We start from the raw sequence: 23603 nt of genomic DNA, 5'->3' as shown, positions 1-23603 counted from the left end.
TCTATCTTTCTATAACTTTAAAATATGGCTTAAAAAATAGCCTCATTGGCCCTTTATTAGATAACAGAATCCATATAAATTTTCAAATTTAAAATTTATAAAAATTTTATTGTTCTAAATCCTAAGTTATTCAGCTAAACACAGATATGGAATTACTGAGACTAAAAAATCAGCCAGCAAAGCTCACCACTATTTTCACCAGGACTTGCAAAGGCAAAAGCCATTAACTTGCCAGGAATATTCTTAAATTTTGTTGTTGTACCAACAGAACAGAACAAAACAAAACAAAAACAAACAAAAAGAAAGAAAAAAGAAGAACCAGAATCAAAGAAAGGAAAAAAATACCAGATAACTACACCCTTAGGAATAAGCTTGTACACAGTATATAGTAGACATCACTGTAAACAGCTGATATTTTTATAATCTAGCAGCAATGACCCCAAAACACTTATTAAATGTAGGTTCGTCCTATAGACAGAGTAAGACTACTCATTCAAAGGCAGGAAAATGACCAGATGCTCTAGAATCAGTCTGAGTTTAAAAAAACAAACAAAAAAGAAACTACAGGTAATCAGACATATTTCTGTAAATGTCCTGGTCACGCTTTCTAAAGTAAGTATTTATTATTAGGTTACTTACTATGTCTTGGATACTGTTGGCAATTTAAATATCCTCACCTGTTGGTATAAAGATAGTGTTTTCTTACCAGCCTTAGCAACTGAAAGAAAATGGAAGTAGGGCTTATGATGAAGACAGAACCAGTATCACTGTCAGAATGAACAGATATGGACAAGAAAAAGATTGCTGCTTTGGGACAATGCATTATCCTTCTCAGATCACTGGGGTACTATTCAGTACACAAGAAAAGCTACATGAGACCTCAGATGCCCAAAGAGGGCAACACTGTTTCACTGGTCAGATTAAATCTGGATAACCACAGGGAAAACTGAGGTACACTTTTCACAGACTTTTTTTTAATGGTTGGTAAACAGAATAGTGTATAGATTAACATATATGAAAGACAACTGTTGATGGTCAGTTAATAGGTACTCATTTTTGGCCACTTCCCCCACTTCAGTACCCCACTATGATTGCTTATTTTTCCTTTCCATGTCAATCATCTTGAAATTTGGTTCAAGTTAAACAATTTTCCTTTTAAGTCTAGAAATTAAGCTAAATGCAAAGTCACTACTCTCTCATTCCATGCTTCCATTTACTCTAAAAATTCAGAATCAATCATTTGTATAACTTATCTTAAAAAGATAATCCTCTCTGCAGTATTAACTATGTATAACTTATATTCTAATTTTGTCATTTAACACATGTGACCTAATGGTTTGACTTGCCCCGTTCACTCGATGCATGACTGTTCTGAGTACCTATGTCAACCCACTGTGTAAAATCATATAAACTGAAGGATAGCTGATCATAAGGAACTACATTTCTTGAGGTCTAACAAATTTATAAACTATAAGAAAAAAATGCAATAAAAACAAAAACAACAGGAGATCCTTAAAGGATTTTCCCCTTAGAAGTGACAAGTAAATTACCTATGAATTACATGGATTTGATGTTTCAAATTAAAAGAAACAAAAACAAAAACCACAACTTCAAACACTGTCTTGTAGAGGTTTTTTGTTCTGGCACATTTACAGTCTAATTACACTCTAGGAAAGAAACTATGATATTAAAAATTAATTCATTAGAACCTCCAACTAGCTTAATGGCTTACTAAGAAGAGCTCATGACCAAATACTTCAGCTAAGAAAACACAGTTTCTTAATACAAAAGAATCCTTCGTTCGATAGCCTTGCGACAAATAGGACATTCACTCATTCGGTCTCCACAGAGCTGGCACGTTCCATGGCCACAGAGGAAAATCATATTCTTCAGACGATCCAAACACACAGGGCACATGGTCTGGAATGTGAGATAACAAAGTAATAAATGCTGAGATATTTTATGGTTTGAAACTGTAATAGGTAACAATTTTGTAACATCATTTTCTTTGCTGTTTCAACCTTTTGTTACTCTAAAATTTAAAAAAAAAAATTTAATCTAAAAAATTTTATTTTTTTTCCCAAGATTTCATTTATTTATTTCAGAGAGAGGGAGTGAAAGAGAGACAGCACAAGAGGCGAGAGGGTCAGAGGGAGCAGTAGATGCCCCGCTGAGCAGGGAGCCCAATGTGGGACTGCATTCCAGGACCCTGGGATCATGACCTGAGCTGAAGACAGACGTTTAAGTGAGCCACCAAGACACCCAATTTTAAAAATTTTAAACAGTTAAAATGTCATCCCTATAAAACAGAAATATTGGTTGTACTGTCAGGACTATATCAAAGGCACTACCTAAAATAAATACTATATAAAATAAAAAATGTAAATGCCATGGGATGTCTGGGTAGTTCAGTTGGTGAAGCAACTACCTTTGGCTCAGGTCATGATCCTGGAGTCCTGGGATCGAGTCCCACATCGGGGTCCCTGCTCGGCGGGGAGTCTGCTACTCCCTCTAACCCTCCCCCTTCTTGTGCTCTCTCATTCTCTCTCAAATAAATAAATAAAATCTTTTAAAAAATGCAAATGCCAAAATCCAATAGGAAATGGACAAAAATAGCCACATTTAGTCTAATTCCCCAACTCTGGGGTACTCTGCTGTTCTTGTATGAAAACATGACAATATATCAGGCCTGCTGGAGAAGGGGAGCAGTGAAGAGATGTCCCTAAAAACACATGCCACACACTATGATACAATCTCAGCCCTATTATCACTCCCACTTTAAAAACGAGGAAATTGAGGCTTTGGTGGGGCTAAACACCTTCCACGGTGTGAACGGGGTTCTGGAGCCCAGAGCTCTTGCTCTGAAACATGCTTCCCTGGGTTACTATTAATGTAGAACCCCCTTGGGTTAAAAACAATTAGCCTTAGTTACATATTAATAAATGTAACTTCAGGAACTCAGAAAAATTTAGAAGTATGTTAGGTGTACGTCTGTAAAAACACTCTAGGAAAGCTATTGATTCACAATAACATATTTCATACTTTATAGTTATAAAAATATTTTTTACCTTTAATATACTACAATACTTCATTCTGAATTACATCTTTTCCCAAATAACAAAGAAATGAAATAACTAAAAAAGAATGTCTAAATCAATAAACCAAGCCTAAAGCCTATATGAAATAAAGTTAACCAACTTCGACAATACCAGGGAGCTACTCTATCTTTTGAAACTACTCCATACATCCTCCCAAATGCTTTCCATCTACCCCTCACCGATACCAACTATTCTAAATATTGCATTTTTCTTTCCTTTGCTTTTCTTTATGGTGTGCGTGTGTGAGAAAGAGAGAATATGTATATGTGTATATGTGTGTGTTTATGTATTCTACTTTCTACCTAAGTATTACATCTATACAGAAATGTGCACAAATTATAAATGTACAGTTTGATAAAAGTTCACAAACTGATCAGACGTATGTAATCAGCACTTTATCTATCCCTCTATAAAGAAATGTCCCTTATGCTCCCTTCCCGCCATCCCAGCCAAGAAAACCACTACCCTTGGTTTTAAACACCATCTGTATAATTGTTTCCAAGTTTGTGTCCCCATATAATATCCTGCTTAGTTATATGATTATAATGACCAACTTTTCCAAAGTGTTTTTACTAATTTATATTCCCAACAGCAGTATGTGAGTTGCAGCTGCTACACATTCTAACACTTTGTACTGACAATTTCTAACACTGAGTTTTCCATGCAGTCCGGCAGGTGAGAAAAGACACCTAACTGTAGTTTTAATTTTCGTTTCTTCTTCTTCTTTTTTTTTAATGTAAGCTCTATGCCCAAAGCGGGGCCCAAACTCACGACCCTAAGATCAAGAGTACATGCTCGGGGCGCCTGGGTGGCTCAGTGGGTAAAAGCCTCTGCTTCAGGTCGGGTCATGATCCCAGGGTCCTGGGGTCGAGCACCACATTGGGCTCTCTGCTCAGCAGGGAGCCTGCTTCCCCTCCTCTCTCTCTGCCTACTTGCGATCTCTGTCAAATAAATAAAATCTTAAAAAAAAAAAAAAAAAAAGAGTACATGCTCTACTGACAGAGACAGCTAGGCACCCCAACTTTCATTTCTTGATGACTAATCTGACTGAGCTTATTGGTCATCCATGCGTTTCTTATTTTGGAAAGTACCTGATTAAATCTTTGAATATTACCTTTTGCAAATATTCAAATACTATAATTGATACCCTAATATAAACCATGATTACTACATAAGACACTAGTAGTCTTACAGAAAAATACTGAGTGCCATTCTTAGAATTATCATTTACCAAGAAGAAAAATCATTATTACCTGCTCTTTAATGTCCTGTAACTGCTGCTGCAACTTTTGCACATCTGCATTGACATTGGTATTATCTTTGTCCTTTTGTAACACTGGAATATTTCCACTTGCTATAATATAAATAAAATATTTTAATGTATGATTGTTTTGACATAGCAATGATTTTTTATTTCTAAAATTATTACTGCTTTATTAAAAACACAAAAATATTATTATGTCCTCTTTAAAATGTCCTCTTTAAAAATTTTTCTCATTCATGGACAACAGATACAGTAGTGACATTCATATTATACTCATTCATTTATAATCTTCAGAAAGAAACAGGTTTGCACATTATTTTCTAATTATATTTAACTCAGCTAGATAACAATCTACACACAGATTTCTGGGTTTTCCAAGGTACTACCTGCTTCCTTTGGCAAGCTCACAAATACATCTTATGCTTGTTTTCTCTGCTCCTGCATTGTACGAACTGACGAATGTAGACAGCACAGCACTTTTTAGCCAGTTTTGGCAGCAAAAATTGTAAAATCTCTTAGATGATGTTTATGAGAACACACAAAAACCTAGGCTTCTTCCCCCTGCCCAACTCTCCTTGCTACTGATCCGAGATGAGGAACTCCATGAAAGAAAAGCTGTGATCAGTGAGTCTGGTAAATGGTGGGAAATTTTTTATTTCGATTGTAACTACTCTTCAGACTTTTACTCTTAACTCTAGTTAATTTGTCCCTGGGATTTTTATTCTACTCTACTGCTGATAGACAGAAAGCCCTGGGCAAAAGTGGTTATGCTAATGTTCTTCCTCATGTGTACACAGAACAAAAAATCAAAGATACCATCCAAGTTTATATCTAGTGCAGAGATGAAAAATATTTTTATACAGCTATAGTACTAAGAAGATTGAAAAGTAAATAACTTACTTTTTATTTTTCCACTTCTTCACTGAGTTACACTTCAGGATATCTACAGTTACTCTGTCCTAAATAAATACTACTCTATAAAATATGGACATGCACTAGGTAAAACCTGCTACACAAAGGAATGAGGCATTAATACTTGTGTAACTGAAAAAATAATTTGTAATACGCTATTCCGCCAAGATACACTAAATTTAATCTTAAAAAGAGCACATTTTCTTTAAGCAAGAATACAACAATTCTCTTCATATCCTACACGGAAGTTTCTCAAAAGACAAATGCTTCAAGTTCTATCATAGTGTAAGCTAGAAAAATAAAATTTCAAGTTTCCTGTAACAAGAGCAAACCCCACCTGTTGCTCTGTAGATTCGGGTCACGTACCCTGTGCTTTACAAGGCAATAGTGTACTACACATGAGATGAGATCTTCATGAAAGTCCCAACAAGAAAACAAAGTAAGAAAAAGCTCAAGAAAATACACTTACAGATGTCATCAGAGGCATCTTCTGAACTTTTCCCTCCACAACACATAATGAAAGGCACTCTTCGTTCAACTACTGCCCGACACTGCACACACTTCTTCATCAGACTAGCACAGTCTGTGGAAGAACAATAGGATACTTCTTACAAGAGACAATGCAAACAAGAGGGCTGCCCTTCTCAGTTTTGTAATTGAAATCTCACACTGAGATAATCAAACGACTTCTATGAATACACGATTCTACCTTCTTAAAATGTTATCAACCTATGAATGTATATTCTCCATAGGCAGCCTCTAGAAGAGAGAGCCCATTGTTATGAAAATAATGACATTTTCTAACACATTAGACAAATTGTGAAAAGGGATTTTTCTGTTTTTTTTTTTTTAATAAGAAATATTTCAAGATCTTAAGGCTTGAGAATAAAGGAGAAAGATACTTCTAAGTTTTAACTAATATAGAATTAATTATACGGTTGCTCACATAAACTATGTTGAAGAATTCTCTTCCCTCTCTTTCTAGTAAACTGATGTAATCTAATAAGGAAATTGTTTAGTAACCACTTTTTCAAAGTAGCGGTCAAGAAAACATCAGATATGTATCATAATGGACTTTCTAATATTTATATATCAGAGGAATGCTCTCCCATCCCAAAGAAGAAATGCCTAGGCACAATTATAGGTTGTGGTTTGTTAATTCTACATCTAGTTGTTAATTATTTACAAAATAACATACAGTTCAATATATCCTTTCCCATTAGCATTTACTATGAAAGTATACTCCATATCCTTAGTCTATGCACCAAGTGTCTTTATCATTTCAAAAACAAGGAAAATAAATGACAACTGTGACAGGTATCCAGGGATAATTTATGATCAGGCACTAAACTTTAACAAAGCACAAAACCACAGACGTGGACAACAACATGGGGGACATACTCCCAATGGTGCTTATGCCAGAGGACAGAGAAGGGTAATCAAGGCCAATCTCATGTCAAGGCCTCAAGAGAGATGGGTCTGATGCTGGTTTACGCATAATGCACTAGGTAGGAGCTAATGCTAGTAGAAACCTCATTTGGGATTTGTCTTATATCTGAGGGCAAATCTTTTTCTTAAAAATTTAAAGAACTAATTTAAGTGGCTCAGTGCATAATATATAACCACAATTATCTCAAATTCTTTTAACTATTATGTTAGGTTGTTATATTGCTTATATAAAATCTTTCTTCTTTCCCTCCAAAACAGATACATTCTTTCCTCCTTCTAGCCTGTCAAGGCACTATTTTGTACTCTTCAAGGTTCCAATACTCTGCTTCACATTCCTGGGATGTAGGTAATGGACTAAGTGCTTCACTATACAGTCCCTGAAAGACAGGCATTTTCCACCTCAATTTCATCTTCCTTAGCTAATAAATGTTTAACAATGTATCTATACAATGGAGAAAACAACCCACTTCTTAGTGTTGTGAAAATAAATGAGGAAACACTCTAAAAGAGATTAAAATATCTGGAGCACCTGGGTGGCTCAGTGGGTTAGGGGTACGACTCTTGATTTCGACTCAGGTAATGATCTCAGGGTCATGAAATAAAGCCCCATGTCCGGCTCTGTGCTAGATGTAGAGACAAACTGCTTAAAATTCTCCCTCTCCCTCTGCCCCTCCCCTGGTGCTCACGAGCGCGCGCGCACTCTCTCTCTTAAAAAAAAAAATGTCTGGTCAAGGTAAGAGCTTAATAAAAGTTAGCTGCTACTCTTGTTACATATGAATGAAAAGACAATGTAAAAACTTTGGGAAACTCCTGGAGAAAGTACTGCAGCAAGGGCTGAAAATTTGTATTATCAACTACTCATTATAACCAGCTTTCAAGTCTCTGTAGGTCTCACTTAGGTCCAGGACAGGGCGGGGGACGGGGGCGGGGAGGGGGGAGTAAGGGGGGTGGTGGGAGTGGCTAACTACAGCCTCCAGGCCAAACCCAACCAGGTGCCTGTTTTTGCTCAGACTTTTTTTTTTAAGTAGGCTCCACACCCAATGTGCAGGCCTAAGCACAGGGGCTTGAATTCACAGTCCTGATATCAAGACCTGAGCTAAGATCAAGAGACAGATGCTTAACAGACTAAGCCCCCCAGGTGCCCCCAGGTACCCGTTATTGTAAATAAAGTATTAATGCAAAGCAGTCCCATCTATTCATTGACATATCTATCATCTATGGTTGTCTTTGCACTATAATGGCACAGCTGAGTAACAGGAAAGAGTTTTAAGTAGTTACTACAGAACACATGGCCCACAGAGTCAAAAATATTATGTGACCCTTTAAAGAAAAAGTATGCTAGCCCCTAGACTACGAAAACTTAAGTAACCTGAGCTCTTTTTACTTAAGACAGAAATCCACAAGTCCTCCTATAGTTGATAATAGCCATTATACTAGTCTTTGGAAAACAAAAACAATTATGTGAGGAGAATGTTACAGGAGGAAACCTTGATCCTTTCTTTAGCTGATGAGCTCCTATCAGAATGAAAAAAATCACCAAGGCTTAAAGCAAATCTATGCCAATGAGATTAATCTATCATACAATTTGTGTATTACTTAGATATTATATTGAAAATCAGTACCTACTGACTGAACTTTTTTAAGATTTTATTTATGAGAGAGCAGGCGCATGAGCGGGAAGCTGGAGGGAGTGACAGAGGGCAAGGGAGAAGCAGACTCCCCACTGAGCAGGGAGCCCAACATGGAGCTCCACTGGGAGCTCCATCCCAGGACCTGAGATCATGACCTGAGCTGAATGAAGGTAGACACTTAATCAACTGAGCCACCCAGGCGCCCCTTGAACCATTTTAAAATAGGAAATACCAAGCTTTACATTGAGCCCATTTAAGTAAGGTATAAGTTGTTAAACTTGCTTAAAATCCTTCATTGATAAATGAAAACAAAAGGAAGAGGAGAATGTTGAACAGTACATGAATATGTAAAGAACAAGGGGAAGTATAAAAAGCAAAGGCGAGGATGTGGAGAAAGGGGAATCCTCCTACACTGTTGGTGGGAATGCAAGCTGGTGCAGCCACTCTGGAAAACAGCATGGAGGTTCCTCAAAAAGTTGAAAATCACAGCCCAGCAATCACACTACTGGGTATTTACCCCAAAGATACAAATGTAGTGATCCGAAGGGGCACGTGCACCCGAATGTTTATAGCAGCAATGTCCACAACAGCCAAACTATGGAAAGAACCTAGATGTCCAACAACAGATAAATGGATAAAGAAGATGTGGTATATATATATACAATGGAATACTATGCAGCCATCAAAAGAAATGAAATCTTGCCATTTGCAAAGACATGGATGGAACAGAGGGTTTATACTGAGTGAAATAAGTCAATCAGAGAAAGACAATTATCATATGATCTCTCTGATATGAGGAATTTGAGAGGCAGAGTGGAGGGATCCTGGGGGTAGAGAATGAAAAAATGAGACAAGATGGGATGGGGAGGAAGACAAACCATAAGAGACTCTTAATCTCATGAAACAAACTGAGGGGTGCTGGGGTGGGGAGGTAGGGAGAGGGTGGCTGGGTGATGGAGGGAGAGGGTGAGGGTGATGGACACTGCAGAGGGTATGTGCTGTGGTGAGCGCTGTGAAATATGTAAGCCTGATGATTCACAGACCTGTACCCCTGGGGCAAATAATACATTATATGTTACTATTAAAAAAAAAAAAAAAAAAAAAAGCAAAGGCATTTGAAAGAATATGTTTAAGAGATATTTTAAAACATCATTTGTACTTTAATATACTCTCCCCAAAAGTCCTATAACCTCTTCTGACATAAAGATTAAGAAAGATCAAGAAGGCCAGACATTATAGCGCCAAATGGTTGCTGTGGTGGTTCTCAGTAGTGGGTAAAGTATGCAGGAGGGCAATATCAAGGTGAAGACAAATGAGAATGTGCTAATTTTAATTGTGAGCAGGGCTAGACTAAATGTTTCAAAATTCATTTTTGGAAATAAATTTCTATTGTGTGTGAGGAGATCATTTTGTGCTGATACAAATGAATCAAAAGGTGAGTTAGTAGAAGTTGGCTTATTCTGTCTTTGCTAACACTCAGGAGCAGGGAAGGACACAGGTGACATTATGCATAGTAACAGAGGAAGAGATGGAAGGTACTATAGAGGCCACCAGTGTTTTTGTTCATGGGTTATTAAAACAGAACAAAACAAAACACTCCAAGCTATAATTTGTTTTATTTTCTATTTTTATACTGAGTAAGTTTTGTATAGGCTACTTACTCTCACAAGCACACATGTGTCCACAAGGCTGAAAAAGAACAGCTGCTTTCTTGTCAGAGCATACCACACATTCTTCAATCTACAAAAAAGTGGTTATAGCACAAGTGTGAACATCTATAGATAAACCTCCTAACTCTAACAGTTCCTTTTGTAACCAAGTGTATTTCCTCTATACGGCAACACTCTCAGCACAGGAAACTTAATATGTACTCCTCCTCGGTCCTCTGTTCTTTTGGTTACTCATTTTTTTACCCTTATATACCCTGACCCTTCACAGGTTCTATTTCCATATTAGTCTCCCTACCTATCCCAAAGAATGATAAAGAAAACTACATTTCCTCTGTGGTAAGAAAGACCAAAATAGACTTATTTTCCCCAAAACTGATTTGACAGAAAAATTCAAAAAACAAATAAAGAAGTATAAAAATAAAAATAAATATAAGATAAGCTAGATTTCTAATATTAATAAAAACCCAGTCAGATTAGCAGACGGCCAAAGCCCATGTGGAATTTCTGTTTCTTCACATCGGAGGAACTTTCCCTGGACTTGGTTAGCTCCCCCACACTGGTGGGAGTGCATGGCTTGGGCTGTTCTTTCTCCCTAAACTCTAAAGCCACAAGTCTTCCACAACCTATTCATAATTTCCCTCAATTTTACCTCCTCTTCATCTCCACTTCTTCAGAGTTTTGAGTGCGTAGCTACTTCTTAACCTGGCTTGGCTTTTCTCACCCCCACCTAACCCAATGCCCTTGCTTCACATTCATCTTTCACCTGTTCTCCTCTCTTCTGATACACGTTCACATTTACCTATATCTGTGCCACTTCATACTACTGTCCAAAAGTGATGACCACCAGTCACCTATAATCTCACCTAACTAACTAATCAAATAGTGTACACATGCTCTCCACGGACTCTCCCAACTTATACCCTGCTCTGTACATAGAATTTCCATAGCTGAGTAACAGGGGAAAGAAGTAAGACATGGTGGGTTTTTATATTCCTAGATCCTTTATATTCCTAGATTCGAACTATAGCTCCACTAGTAACAAATATATCTAACATTGTTGAGCCACAGCTCTGTTTATCTTAATGATAAAGAACAACCTTTCTTCACAGGGTAGTAAAGGATAAATCAGGTATTATGTGTGGAGTGTTTAGTTCAATGCCTAATACAACATCAGTGTCCAAAGCATGATAATTCTTTTCTTCTCTCTATACAATGATGTGCTATTTCTTTAAAAGATTTCCAAAGCAACTGTTTATACATCTGAACTGTTCATAAAAAGTTTAAAATAATCCAGCAAATTGATTAAACAATCATTTACTTGCCAAATCCCCTAATATATATAATATGTGTATATATATATATATATTCTAGGTGTTAAAAATCTTTATAGCCTTAACTTTTTTCCCCTTTGGATTTTTTCCTCAGTTTACATTCCCAGGAAAAGAATTACCAAATAAGAGTATGTTTACTGTAAAGGCTCATAAATATTGTCAGGATGGTCTCTCAAAATCATGAACCCATTTATTCCACCACCAGGAGTGTTTAAGAGAGTGTTCATTTTCCACTTTCCTGGCTAGCATTTGTAAAATTTTACTTATGCTAATTTGATAGGAATGGTTAATGGTAATTCATAATTTTTTATTTACATTTCTTTAATTGCTAAAGAGACAAAGCTTGTTTATTCCCCCTTCCTCTAAATACCAGTTTTATAATTTGTTATATCTTTAATGAAGATGTTCATTATCCTGTAACCACTTGGGGTCACTATTTCTTTATATTCAAAGGCTCTGCAGCTAACCTGGCAAATCTATCTGGCGGGTATATTACTTTTTGTACTTTTCTACAGGTCTGAAAATTTCTTAATCTGAAAGTCAAACTGACAGTCTACTAATTCTTGGAACTGAAAAGTGGTCTAAAACAGAATGACAGCATATTCCTCCCTTTCTACCTCCCTGTTCCATCAATCTTCCCTCCGCAGACAGTTCTTAATTGTGTCTATCACCACACAGCAGAAAGAACAAGGATTTAAGAATCAAGAGATCTATGTCTGATATTCTGAGTGAATGTCTCTGAGCTTCAATTTTTTCAACTGTGAATCCTAGAGCTGGGGCTTCCAGCGGACAACCTGGGGCTCTGAACTTACTTATCTCTCTCTTAAAGCACCTACACCACCTTATATGGCAGAGTAGCTTAATCTAAGTCTCAGAAGGTTACAATTTTTTAGTAAGGAATTATGTATACCTCTGTCTTCACTACAAAACAAGGGCTCAATAAAGATTTGCTGAAATAGGGTTTAATCTAACACAAAAAGTTTCAAGGGTAACAGCAGAATACACAGATCAATCTAAAAATAAGAAAATGGCTTAAATTCTTTCAGATTCATTCTCAAACTGTTGCTTAGAAGGAACAGTCTTCTAGTCTTAAGGTTCCCTATGAAAGTGTACAAATCATTGGCAAGATAACGCCTTCTAAGTCACTGCCAGCTAATTTATTATAAGAATTAGTGCAGCTCCTTTCTCATTAATGAAGGTAAATGAATAGTTTAAGAAACATCAGGGGAAAATGAGAATAATAAGAAGGGAATGAAAAAAGAGTATAAATTTCACAAATGAAACCAAAGAAAACCAAACATATCTTTCGGTTTAAGCTACTCACCTTAAGAAAAATCATTTCTAAAAAACTTAAATCCCACTTTACATACACATATGGAAAAACTAAAAAGGAAAATCAATTATTTTAGTACAGCCAAAATGGAGAAGATGGTATAGTTATGATAAAGCACTAAGTTATATAGGAAAAGGATGGAATCAGAAACCAAGAAAAGAATAATACTTCTCAAAAAGCTAAGAGTCAGACAAGATAAAAAGTTCAGAGTGGATACAGAATTTGGCCTTTACTAACAGCAAGATGATCAGACTTTATCTGCATCTTGGTGGGACACAATATTAAGTGAGTAGCATCATCTATGAGAATTTCTTGCACAAAATGTTTAAGCGGACTCTAATCAAGCCATTAGATCTAACTTAGAATTTACAGGAAACACAGAGGATAAAGAGACAAATTAAATGACACTATGCTAAAATAATCAAATCCAGAATGTATGACATTCTACAAAAAAAAAAAAATCAAGTGGTCTTTTATAAAGATGAGTATGAGAGTCCATGTACTCAAAAAAAAGTATAAAATATATGTAACTACAATAAAAAATGGAACCCAATAAATCTCTAGGTTATAAGAGACTTTAGAAGCAATATAGTAGATTTTATTTTTAACTTCTATAGTTTACATTTAAAGAAGGAAACTCAAAATTATTCTCTTGATAAATAAATTATATATTCTTATATTTAAATCACTCTTAGACTGAAATTTAACAGACATATGGCATCATATAATCTTACTTATCATTATTTATAGTCTGAAAGAACTTCATAAAATGATAAAATACTATATTAAAAATACAGTACCTTTGTCCTGGACTGAACTTGTTCTTTACAGATGAGGCATTTCTTGACTCGTGGAGAACATAAAGAACAGGTAGCAATATGTCCACATGGCCCAAAAAGAGTATCTCTCTTCATATCTGAGCACACCATGCATTCTTCTAAGGTTTCAGAATCATTACTAATCATAGAAGGACTTCGAGAACCCACTTGGCCACTAACAAAAGAAAATATTTATAATCAATCCTATCAGAATATTTATATTAATTAAAATGCTTTTAAAAACATCAAGAGCATCATTTGTATAACACAGCTTTAGTTATGTTAAGAAAATCAAACTGTAACATCTGTTTAAGAAACACTATATATTTTTCCATTTATATACATCTCTGCATCTTTACATACTTCTAGTACTACTTAAATTTCAAATTGAACAAATAGCTCACCCAACAGAAACGGGTATATTTTCTTCTAACAAAGAAATCAAAAACACTACTTACAAAAAATTTAACATGAACACAGTTTCATTCAGACTCTGTTTCATTTATATAGAACCAGCAGAGATGAGCAGAGGAATAAAACAAAAATTCTAGCTAGAGCCCACATTAGTTATCCTAACTACAGACAGAATGAAGCCTCCAGCAGAGTCCATAACCGACAGGGCACTGTGGAAAATGTGTCACTGCAGCTGCTGTTTTGACATTTCTTTAAATGTATCCTTAGGAGCATAAAATTGTACTATGTAAAGACAGAACTCATCTATAAATCTATAAATACAAGACAAAGAAATACATAAAATGACCAAGTACAGCTATAGAAAGGGGATACTCTGTTTCTACCACAATCTTCAGAAACTCGTGAACACACACACATAGACCAAGCCCTTTCATCTCAGACACCAGTGTTAAGGTTATTACTGCAGTAATTATGGTGCCTTCTATGATTTTAGATGCACGCCATCATTTTGTAATAGAAGTTTACATTCCTTAAGGATATTCACTTACAGAAATGTATATACCTTTCTTATATATATATATATACGTTTTTCCCCCTTAACAAAGTTCTAAGGTATTGATTCCAACAAGAAGTTATTTATCACTACACCCAAATTACAAAAGAGGCAAGAGAACACAAAAATCAAGGGACAACTACTAAAATGTTCAATGACAAGAACCAGATATAAAGGGCAATAATAATTGCACAGCACCGTTTGGATAAAAAAGGAAATGAAATATACCTTTTTGTATGTCTACAATATCTCATAAGAAAATCAGTTGTATTATAAATAATAATTAAAATCACTGACATATTTTACTTCTAGAAAAGAAGACAAGTGTGAAATCATTTTTAGAGACTGCTCCATCAGGAATTGGTTCCATCATGTGCTCATTCTTTCAAATTCATTCAGTCCTTCAGTGATACTTGGTGTCTGTCAGACACTATGTAGGGTGCTAGAATTATTACTAAGTTTGTGTGAGATACACCTTACTGGTGAGCATGTAAACTGCCTCTCCTAAAAAAGTCTATTAAAGGGGTGCCTGGGTGGCTCAGTCATTAAGCGGCTGCCTTTGGCTCAGATCATATCTCAGGACCCTGAGCCCCACATCAGGGTCTCTGCTCAGCAGGAAGCCTGCTTTTCCCTCTTCCACTCCCACTGCTTGTATTCCCTCTCTCACTGTGTCTCTGTCAAATAAATAAATTAAATATTTTTTTTAAAAAAGTCTTAAAATTTTAAATATATCTAACAGTCACAGCAATTTCACTAGTAAAAATTTTTCTTATAGATAAATTTCTTGAACATGCAGGAGTACTGGTAGATCAGACAGATTTAGGAAAGTTTCTTAGCACTTCCTAAGCATAAAGTGTCATATTCAGTAATATAGAGAATACAACATGCAATAAGAGACATAGTGTCTTGCAGGAAAATTTTTAAGAAGAAAGGGTCAACACAAAGATGATGAACAAAGACAAAGACATTTTCAAATAATTAAGCTCTCCATTATGAAACCACATAGTACTTTATATAGAGAGAGAATAGTAAGTTTTATGATAATAAATGATACAAACCTGACTTTTTCCTTATGACACTTTGCCAGTGCTTTGCAGAGACTTGGATCAGGACAGAGATCAAGTGGCGATTGGCCCTTCTTATTTCGAATGCTAAGGTCAGCACCATTGGCAGCCAAAAAACAGGCAATAGATGCTGCGCTCTTCTTCTCCGCCCCCTGGGTACCAAGTCCCATTATTAACTGAAATCAAATGAAAAGAGTCATGATTTTCCTCTTAGGAATCTGTTATCAATTCTCAACACCAAATATGTATATGTGTGTGTGTGCATATCTGTGTGTATTATATAAAAATACCCTTCTGGAAAGAGTGGCCCATATAGACATGGTAAGCATTTATGAATTGCAGTCCTAACATCCACTCCCCTCTTCACTCCAGTTTTCTCAGGTATAGTCTGAGGACTGACCCACTCTAGTTTTACCAGGGGGCCAAAGAAGGCTGAGACCAATCAGACAGCTACCTCATCTATGTGATTACTTCAGGGATGACAAATAAGGTCAATTCGACCAATAAAACTGAAGAACAGGACTTCTGATTGACATATTGAGGAAACAGTAATCTCTTTTCCACTCAATGTAGCGCTGGAGCTGCTGGCAACCAACATGAAATAGAGAACAGACACAGAGCAAAGAACCACACCAAGGAACTGAGCCAAGAAATGGAGGAGGAGATAAATCAGGGTCTGAAGTCACATGAGCTACTCATTCGAAGATGTTATCAAATGTCTGTACAGCATCTAAAATGGACCAAATACTATGTTTAGCACTTTTCATGAATTAATTCATTTAATCTTTACAACAACCTTATGGAGGTAATTATTCCACTCCCTCCTTTTTAAAATGAGAAAGGAGGGATGCCTGGGTGGCTCAGTCAGTTAAAAGCATCTGCCTTTGGCTCAGGTCATGATCCCAGGGTCCTGAGACCAGGTCCTGTACTGGGCTCCTTGCTCAGCAGGGAGCCTGCTTCTCCCTTTGCCTACCTTCTTCTCTCTCACTTTCTGACAAATAAATCTTTAAAAAAATAAAATGAGAAAGGAGGCACATAGGAGTTAGAGAATTTTCCAGTGGTCATACAGAAGGGCAGCAATTCTCAAGCACTTTGGTCTCAGAACCCCTTCACATTCTTAAAAATGATTCTAAAATTCATACGGAAAGGAGAAAGACTTATAATAGTCAAACAACTTTGAAAAAGAAGAAAAAAGTTGGAGGACCTTTATTACCTGAGTTGAATGTTTATTATAAAGCTACAGTAATGGGTACCTGGGTGGCTCAGATGGTTAATTATCTGCCTTTGGCTCAGGTTATTACCCCAGGATCTTGGGACAGAGCCCCACGTCCTGCTCCCTGCTCTGCGGGGAGTCTGCTTCTTCCTCTCCCTCTACCTCTCCCCGTGCTTGTGCTCACACACACTCTCTCTCTCTCTCTCAAATGAATAAAATCTTTAATAAATAAATAAATAAATGAAATGAAAATAAAGCTACAGTACTCAAGACAGTAGGGTTGGCATCACATAGCTAAAGACACAGATCAGCAGATCAGAATACAGGATCCAGAAAGACTCAAACATATGGTTAATTGATTGAGGACAAAGGCACAACAGACAACACAGTAGAAAAAGTCTTTTCAACAAATGGTGGTGGAATAACTGGAACATTCACATGCAAAACAATGAGCTCTGATACTTTATACTATATTTAAAAACTAACTCAAAATGAATCATAGTCCGATGAAAGACCTAAATGTGAGACAGAAATCCATCAGAATCCTAGAGGAGAACATAGGCAGCAACCTCCTTAACCTCAGCCACAGCAACTTCTTGCTAGACATGTCTCCAGAAGCAAGGGAAACAAAGGCAAAAATGAACTATTAGGACTTCACCAGGACAAAAAGCTTTTGCACAGCAAAGGAAACAGTCCACAAAACTAAAAGGCAACCTACCAAACCAAATGGGGGAAGATAATGCAAATGACATATCAGATAAAGGGCTAGTATCTAAAATCTATAGAGAACTCATCAAACTCAACACCCAAAAAACAAAATATCTGGTCAAGAAATGGGCAGAAGATATGAACAGACATTTCTCCAAAGAAGACATACAAATGGCTAACAGACACATGAAAAAATGCTCAGTATAAGTCATCATCAGAGAAATACAAATCAAAACCATAATTAGATACCACCTCACACCAGTCAGAATGGCTAAAATTAACAACTCAGGAAACAATACATGTTGACAAGGATGCAGAAAAGGGGGAACCCTCTTATACTGTTGGTGGGAATGCAAGCTAGTGCAGCCACTCTGGAAAACAGTATGGAGGTTCCTCAAAAAGTTAAAAATAGAGCTACCCTACAACCCAGCAACTGCACTACTGGGTATTTATCCAAAGGTGATCCGAAAAGGCACTTGCACCTCAATGTTTATAGCAACAATGTCCGCAATAGCCAAACTATGGAAAGAACCCAGATATTTCATCAACAGACAACTGGATAAAGAAGATATGAGGTATATATACAAAATGGAATATTACTCAGCCATCAAAAGAATGAAATCTTGCCATTTGCAACAACCTGGATGGAACTAGAGTGTATTATGCCAAGTGAAATAAGTCAGTCAAAGAAAGACAAACACCATATGATTTCACTCACATGTGGAATTTAAGAAACAAAACTGATGAACATAGGTCAGGGAAGGAAAAATAAAATAGGCTAAAAACAAAGAGCGAGACAAACCATAAGAGACTCTTGACTACAGAGAACAAACTGAGGGTTGCTGGGGCGGGGGGAGGTTGGAGGGATGGGATAACTGGGTAATCAGCATTAAGGAGGGCACTTATGTAATGAGTACTGGGTGTTATATGCAACTAATGAATTACTAAATTCTACCCTGAAATTAATAATACACTATATGTTAACTAACTTGAACTCAAGTTAAAAAAAAAAGACTCATAGTCCTAAAAGTAATAGCTAAAACTTAATACACTTCAAGTACAAAAGAGGAGAAACCTTAGTGACCCTGGGTTTGGCAAAGATTTTTCATATAAGACACAAAAAGCACAAACAATGAAAGAAAAGTTTATAAATTAGACTTCATCAAAATTAAAAACTTCTTCTCTTCCAAAAACACCATTGAAAGAATGAAAAGACAAGCCACAGATGGGGAGAAAAATAAGTGCATGTCCCATATCTGATCTAGAACTTGAATTCACAGACCCTTAAAACTCAATAGTAAGAAAAGAGCTCAACAAAACAATGCACAAAAAATGTGAACAGGCACTTCATCAAATACTATGTGAGTGACAAACAAGCAAATGAAAAGATGTTCAATATCAGTAGTCACTGGGGTACCTGGGTGGCTCAGTCGGTTAAGCGTCTCCCTTCCACTCAGGTCATGATCCTGGAGTCCCAAGATCAAGCCCTGCATTGGTCTCCCTCTGCTTCTCCCTCTTGCTCTGCTCCTCCCCTGTTCATGCTTTTCTCTCTCTCTCACACACTCTCTTTCAAATAAATAAATAAAATCTTAAAAAAAAAAATCAGTGGGTGGCCCTGTCCATTAAGCATCAGCTTTTGGCTTGGGTCATGATCTCAGGGTCCTGAGATCAAGTTCCGCATCAGGCTCCCTGCTCAGTGGGGAGTCTGCTTCACCCTCTGCCCAACCCCCTCACCCCGCACCTGCACCCCGGCTGCTTGTGCTCACACCCTTGCTCTCTCTCTCTCTCTCTCTCAAAAATAAATAAATAAACAAATTTTTAAAATAAAACAAATATATCAGTGGTCATTAGAGAAATGCAAATCAAAACCCCAACATACCACTATGCACCTATATGAACAGCTCAAGTTAAAAAAGAACAAAACAACTTTCAGTAAGAATTTGAAACAATTCATCCAGAATTAACTATACTTAGTCCATAAACTATATTCCTACATACACAGTTCTGATAAATATTTTATCAGAAACAAATTAAATTAACCGTAAATATAAGATTTGCATTAAAAGATACCTCCAGTAGTACTGAATTAAAGATTAATTGACTTACTGTGTTTTTGGATGGCTCCCATGCAGCATCGACCTTCCCCACATCTTGCATATCTTGGAGCTGACGTAGTTGAGACAAGGTGTGATGCCTCAGAGCTTCATGCAAAGGAGTATCCCCATCCTTATCCTGAATATCTAATTTGGCACCTGCACGGACCAAAAGCTAAAAGAGAAAGACATCTCATTTTGCTACGGTATCTCTGGCCCATAAGAAATTACTACGTATCTAAAGTAACACAGACAAAAATCAGAGACGGAGACAAGCTGTAAGAGACTCTTAACTATAGGAAACAAACTGAGGGTTGCTGGAGGAGAGGGGAGTTGGGGGTGTGGTAACTGGGCAATGGGCATTAAGGACATGTGATGTAATGAGCACTGGGTATTATTTGCAACTGATGAATCACTTAACTCTATCCCCTGGAAACTAAAATAAAATAAAATAGTAACAGTGACAGAGCCCCAGACCTACCCGAAGGGGATTGCCACTAAAGCTAATTATCTTTATATATTCACTTGCTACTCTCAAAATTCCTGGCGCTCCTTTACAAATAGTGATGAGCTCTGTTTACTCAAATATATTGAATCAGAGAAAACAGAAAGAAATGAGAACCAATATGTGGCTTAATTCATCAACTCTAAGATCAAGATAACTGGGAGAAATTTAGGACTTTTTTTTCTCCTTTTATTTTTTTAAAGATTTTATTTTTTCGGGGCGCCTCGGAGGCACAGTGAGTTGAGCATCCAACTCTTGGTTTTGGCTCAGGTTGAGATCTCAGGATCATGAGATTGAGCTCCACACTGGGCTCTGTGCCCAGTGTGGAATCTGCTCAGGACTCCCTCTCCCTCTCTCTTGGCTCCTCCCCCCTGCTCACTCACTCTCTCAAATAAATAAATAAATCTTTAAAAATAAAAAAGATTTTGTCAAGTAATCTCTACAACCAATGTGGGGCTTGAATTCACAACCCCAAGATCAAGAGTTGCATGCTTTACCAATGCGCCAGCCATGCACCTCCTTTTTCTCCTATTAATTTCAGATATGTGAGTTGGGATATTTTAAGTACTTCCAATAGGACCAAATCATAAATGTTCACAATTCTTCCATTACTTAAAGAAACAAGCAAGTTATCTATTCCACTCTCTTTGGTCAATTTTCTCCAAATATATAGTCATAAGGAAAGTCCAAAAATCCCAGATATATGATGAATTTTTAGCAAGAGCAATTTTATTTTTTTAGTATTTAAATTTTTTTAAATTTTAATTCAATTATTAACATATAATGTATCATTGGTTTCAGAGGTACAGGTCTGTGATTCATCAGTCTTATCTAACACCCATTGCTCATTACAACATGTACCCTCTTTAATGCCCAGCACCCAGTTACCCCATCCTGCCACCCCTCTCCCCTCCAGCAACCCTCAGTCTGAGCAAGAGGAATTTTATTTTATTTATTTATTTAAAAGATTTTATTTATTTATTTGAGAAAGAGAGTATGAGAAGGGGGAGGGTCAGAGGGAGAAGCAGACTCCCTGCCAAGCAGGGAGCCCGATGTGGGACTCAATCCCAGGACTCCAGGATCATGACCTGAGCCGAAGGCAGTCGCTTAACCAACTGAGCCACCCAGGCACCCAAGAGGAATTTTAAATAACAATAAATGTCAAGTGTCTCCTAAACTACAACATCTTAAATAAAATGAATAATTGATACACCTCAAAGATATTTTAAGTAGTAAATATAACTTTTTATTTAAGACTTTACTTACGGTGCTTTACTGATTTTCCTAATCCTTTTAACAAATGCTGTCAGAGTTTTAGAAAAATATCATACACAGAAGCCAATCTCAAGCATATGGTCTTTTTTTTTTTTTTTTTTTTTTAAAGATTTTATTTATTTATTTGACAGACAGAATTCACAAGTAGGCAGAGAGGCAGGCAGAGAGAGAGGGAAGCAGGCTCCCTGCCGAGCAGAGAGCCCGATGCGGGACTCGATCCCAGGAACCTGAGATCATGACCTGAGCCGAAGGCAGCGGCTTAACCCACTGAGCCACCCAGGCGCCCCTCAAGCATATGGTCTTACCTATACTGGCAAATTACTGTTTTGGGGTGGTTTGTTTGTTTTGTTTTACTTTGTTCCAAAAAGCTTACATAAAATGTCACTCTAGGACAGTGTTTCTCAAATTTGAACATGCATGAAAATTACCTGGAGAACTTGTTAAACCACAGATTGCTAGTTCCCACCCCTGGAGATTCTGATTTGGTCGGTCTGAGGTGGGGCCCAAGAATTTTCTACCAAGGTCCTAGGTGATGCTGATGCTGCTGGTTCAGCTTCTAAACTTTAAGAATCACTGCTCTACAAAAAAATTTTAAACCAATAATCTTTCAAATATTTCCTCTGGGATATCAGATTAGTCAAATAAAAATACGTATTTCAGCTTTTTTTGGAATCTGTGCAGCAAACGTCCAGCCAAAGCTTTTAACTGTAGTTCACTCTCAATTATATAAATTAAGGGGGAATGTACTTTTTAAAAACCAATTTATATGTTACTTTGAAATTTTCTGATTTAATATTTTGGGAAGTCACAAGTCTGACAACAAAATTATATAACAGACTTTGAATATCACAGTTTTAAGATTTTCTCTATTATAAATTAAAACTCTTTACCCAACTGATATAAAATATTAGCCTAAAATAATGATTTTTAGGTCTAACTATGCCTTTTGAAAAATCGAACTTGAATAATTTTCAAGACCTTCTAGAAATCTGTCTGGTTAAAACACAACTACAAGGTAAGAGTTTTGTTAGTAAATACTTTACCCTCACAATCTGGGTGTGCTGTCGTTCAACAGCAAGGTGCAGGGCAGTTTGCTGGTTCACATTCTGGATATCCAGGTTAGCGTTACCCTGGACAAGAAGAACAAAGTTTACATACTCATAATTTGACAACCGTGAACACTAAAACTATAACTCTTCATGAGGAATTAATAACACAGAACACCGCTGACCACTTTCCTCTCTTCTAGCTACTCCAACATTGTTCTCATAATAGCTGCTGGCAATACAGCAACAACTGGATGGGGTAGTAAACTTTCAGAGATGGAACAGCAAGTTTATGATAATTATTTATTATGGTGACTTCATATAGGAACAGGTAAAGAACAAAGTTCAGTACAAGGCTTAAACACAGCTCCCTCTCAATCTCCATTATATAGCAATAGAAATAATTAGCTCCTTTTAACTGTAAAATTTCCTAAAAATTCTATTAGTGACTCTTCATATTGGATTTAGATTTACTTTAATGACCTAATAAGGTCACCTCTTCTTGCTGCATGACTGAGCTCTTATTCAGTGAAAAGGAACTTAGCTGGAGGGTGAGAAGACAATGTTTAATTAATTAGTACATAAAAATACTTATTAAAGGGAAAGCAAAAAGTCCTACCAGGGTCCTGGCATAGTCACAGCACTATATGAGAACAGCTGATTCCAATGACAGAGGAAAGAAACGGAGAAGCAAATTCCTGAGCTCACTGGCACAGAAGGACCTAAAGCTTCAAGAACTTAAGCAAGCATTCTGCCATTTCATGCTCATTTCCTCAGCTCTAACACAGTCATAGTACAACCTATTTCAGAGTCAGTGTGATGATGGGGTTCAGGATGGGCTGCCCCAATGTAATGCCACCTTGGCATACTGATTATTTTGAATTAAAGTTACTTAAGAAACAGCCAGTGCAAGGACACTCTGGCCTTCCTTTGTTCCCCTGAAAGCAGGAAATAAATTCCCTGTGAAGGCTATCCTCCCTGCACCTGGAGGGTAGAAGGCATCCTTATTGCCAGAGATGAGGAATTAAGGGCCAAGAATTGACTATATAAACTTTGTTACTTCATTTATTTATTTGCTACACCAAGTGCAAACCCCTTTGTGAATTCTCCCCAAATAACTATTTGTTTAAAAGGTATAAAAGCTGCCTGCTTCGGTCACTTTGAATAGTCTCATGTCAGCATGCCTGTTCTCATTAAATGCAGAAAGTGAGGGATTTTCTTTTAAG

At 36.8% G+C, this 23603-nt stretch overlaps 1 protein-coding gene across 1 annotated transcript in view; it reads right to left on the bottom strand.

Annotated features, from left to right (window-relative positions):
• Nucleotides 1-304: 304 nt before the first annotated feature.
• The window catches only part of LOC111142494 (mindbomb E3 ubiquitin protein ligase 1), a 130866-nt gene continuing 107567 nt past the window's right edge, over nt 305-23603 (bottom strand). Inside the window, exons 14-21 of the mRNA XM_022495703.1 lie at nt 22375-22461; nt 19565-19726; nt 15532-15713; nt 13489-13681; nt 10016-10094; nt 5744-5857; nt 4352-4452; nt 305-1920 (exon numbers count right to left, since the gene is read on the bottom strand). Coding sequence (XP_022351411.1) covers nt 1780-1920; nt 4352-4452; nt 5744-5857; nt 10016-10094; nt 13489-13681; nt 15532-15713; nt 19565-19726; nt 22375-22461 — 1059 coding nt within the window. The 3' untranslated portion in view covers nt 305-1779. The remainder of the gene's footprint in view (nt 1921-4351; nt 4453-5743; nt 5858-10015; nt 10095-13488; nt 13682-15531; nt 15714-19564; nt 19727-22374; nt 22462-23603) is intronic.

The sequence above is a fragment of the Enhydra lutris genome, unplaced genomic scaffold, assembly GCF_002288905.1.
Source record: "Enhydra lutris kenyoni isolate GAN:26980312 unplaced genomic scaffold, ASM228890v2 scaffoldscaffold8, whole genome shotgun sequence".
NCBI classification, from domain to species: domain Eukaryota; kingdom Metazoa; phylum Chordata; class Mammalia; order Carnivora; family Mustelidae; genus Enhydra; species Enhydra lutris.
The sequence above is the reverse complement of the archived record's forward strand: the minus strand, read 5'-3'. Positions and strand labels throughout refer to the sequence as shown.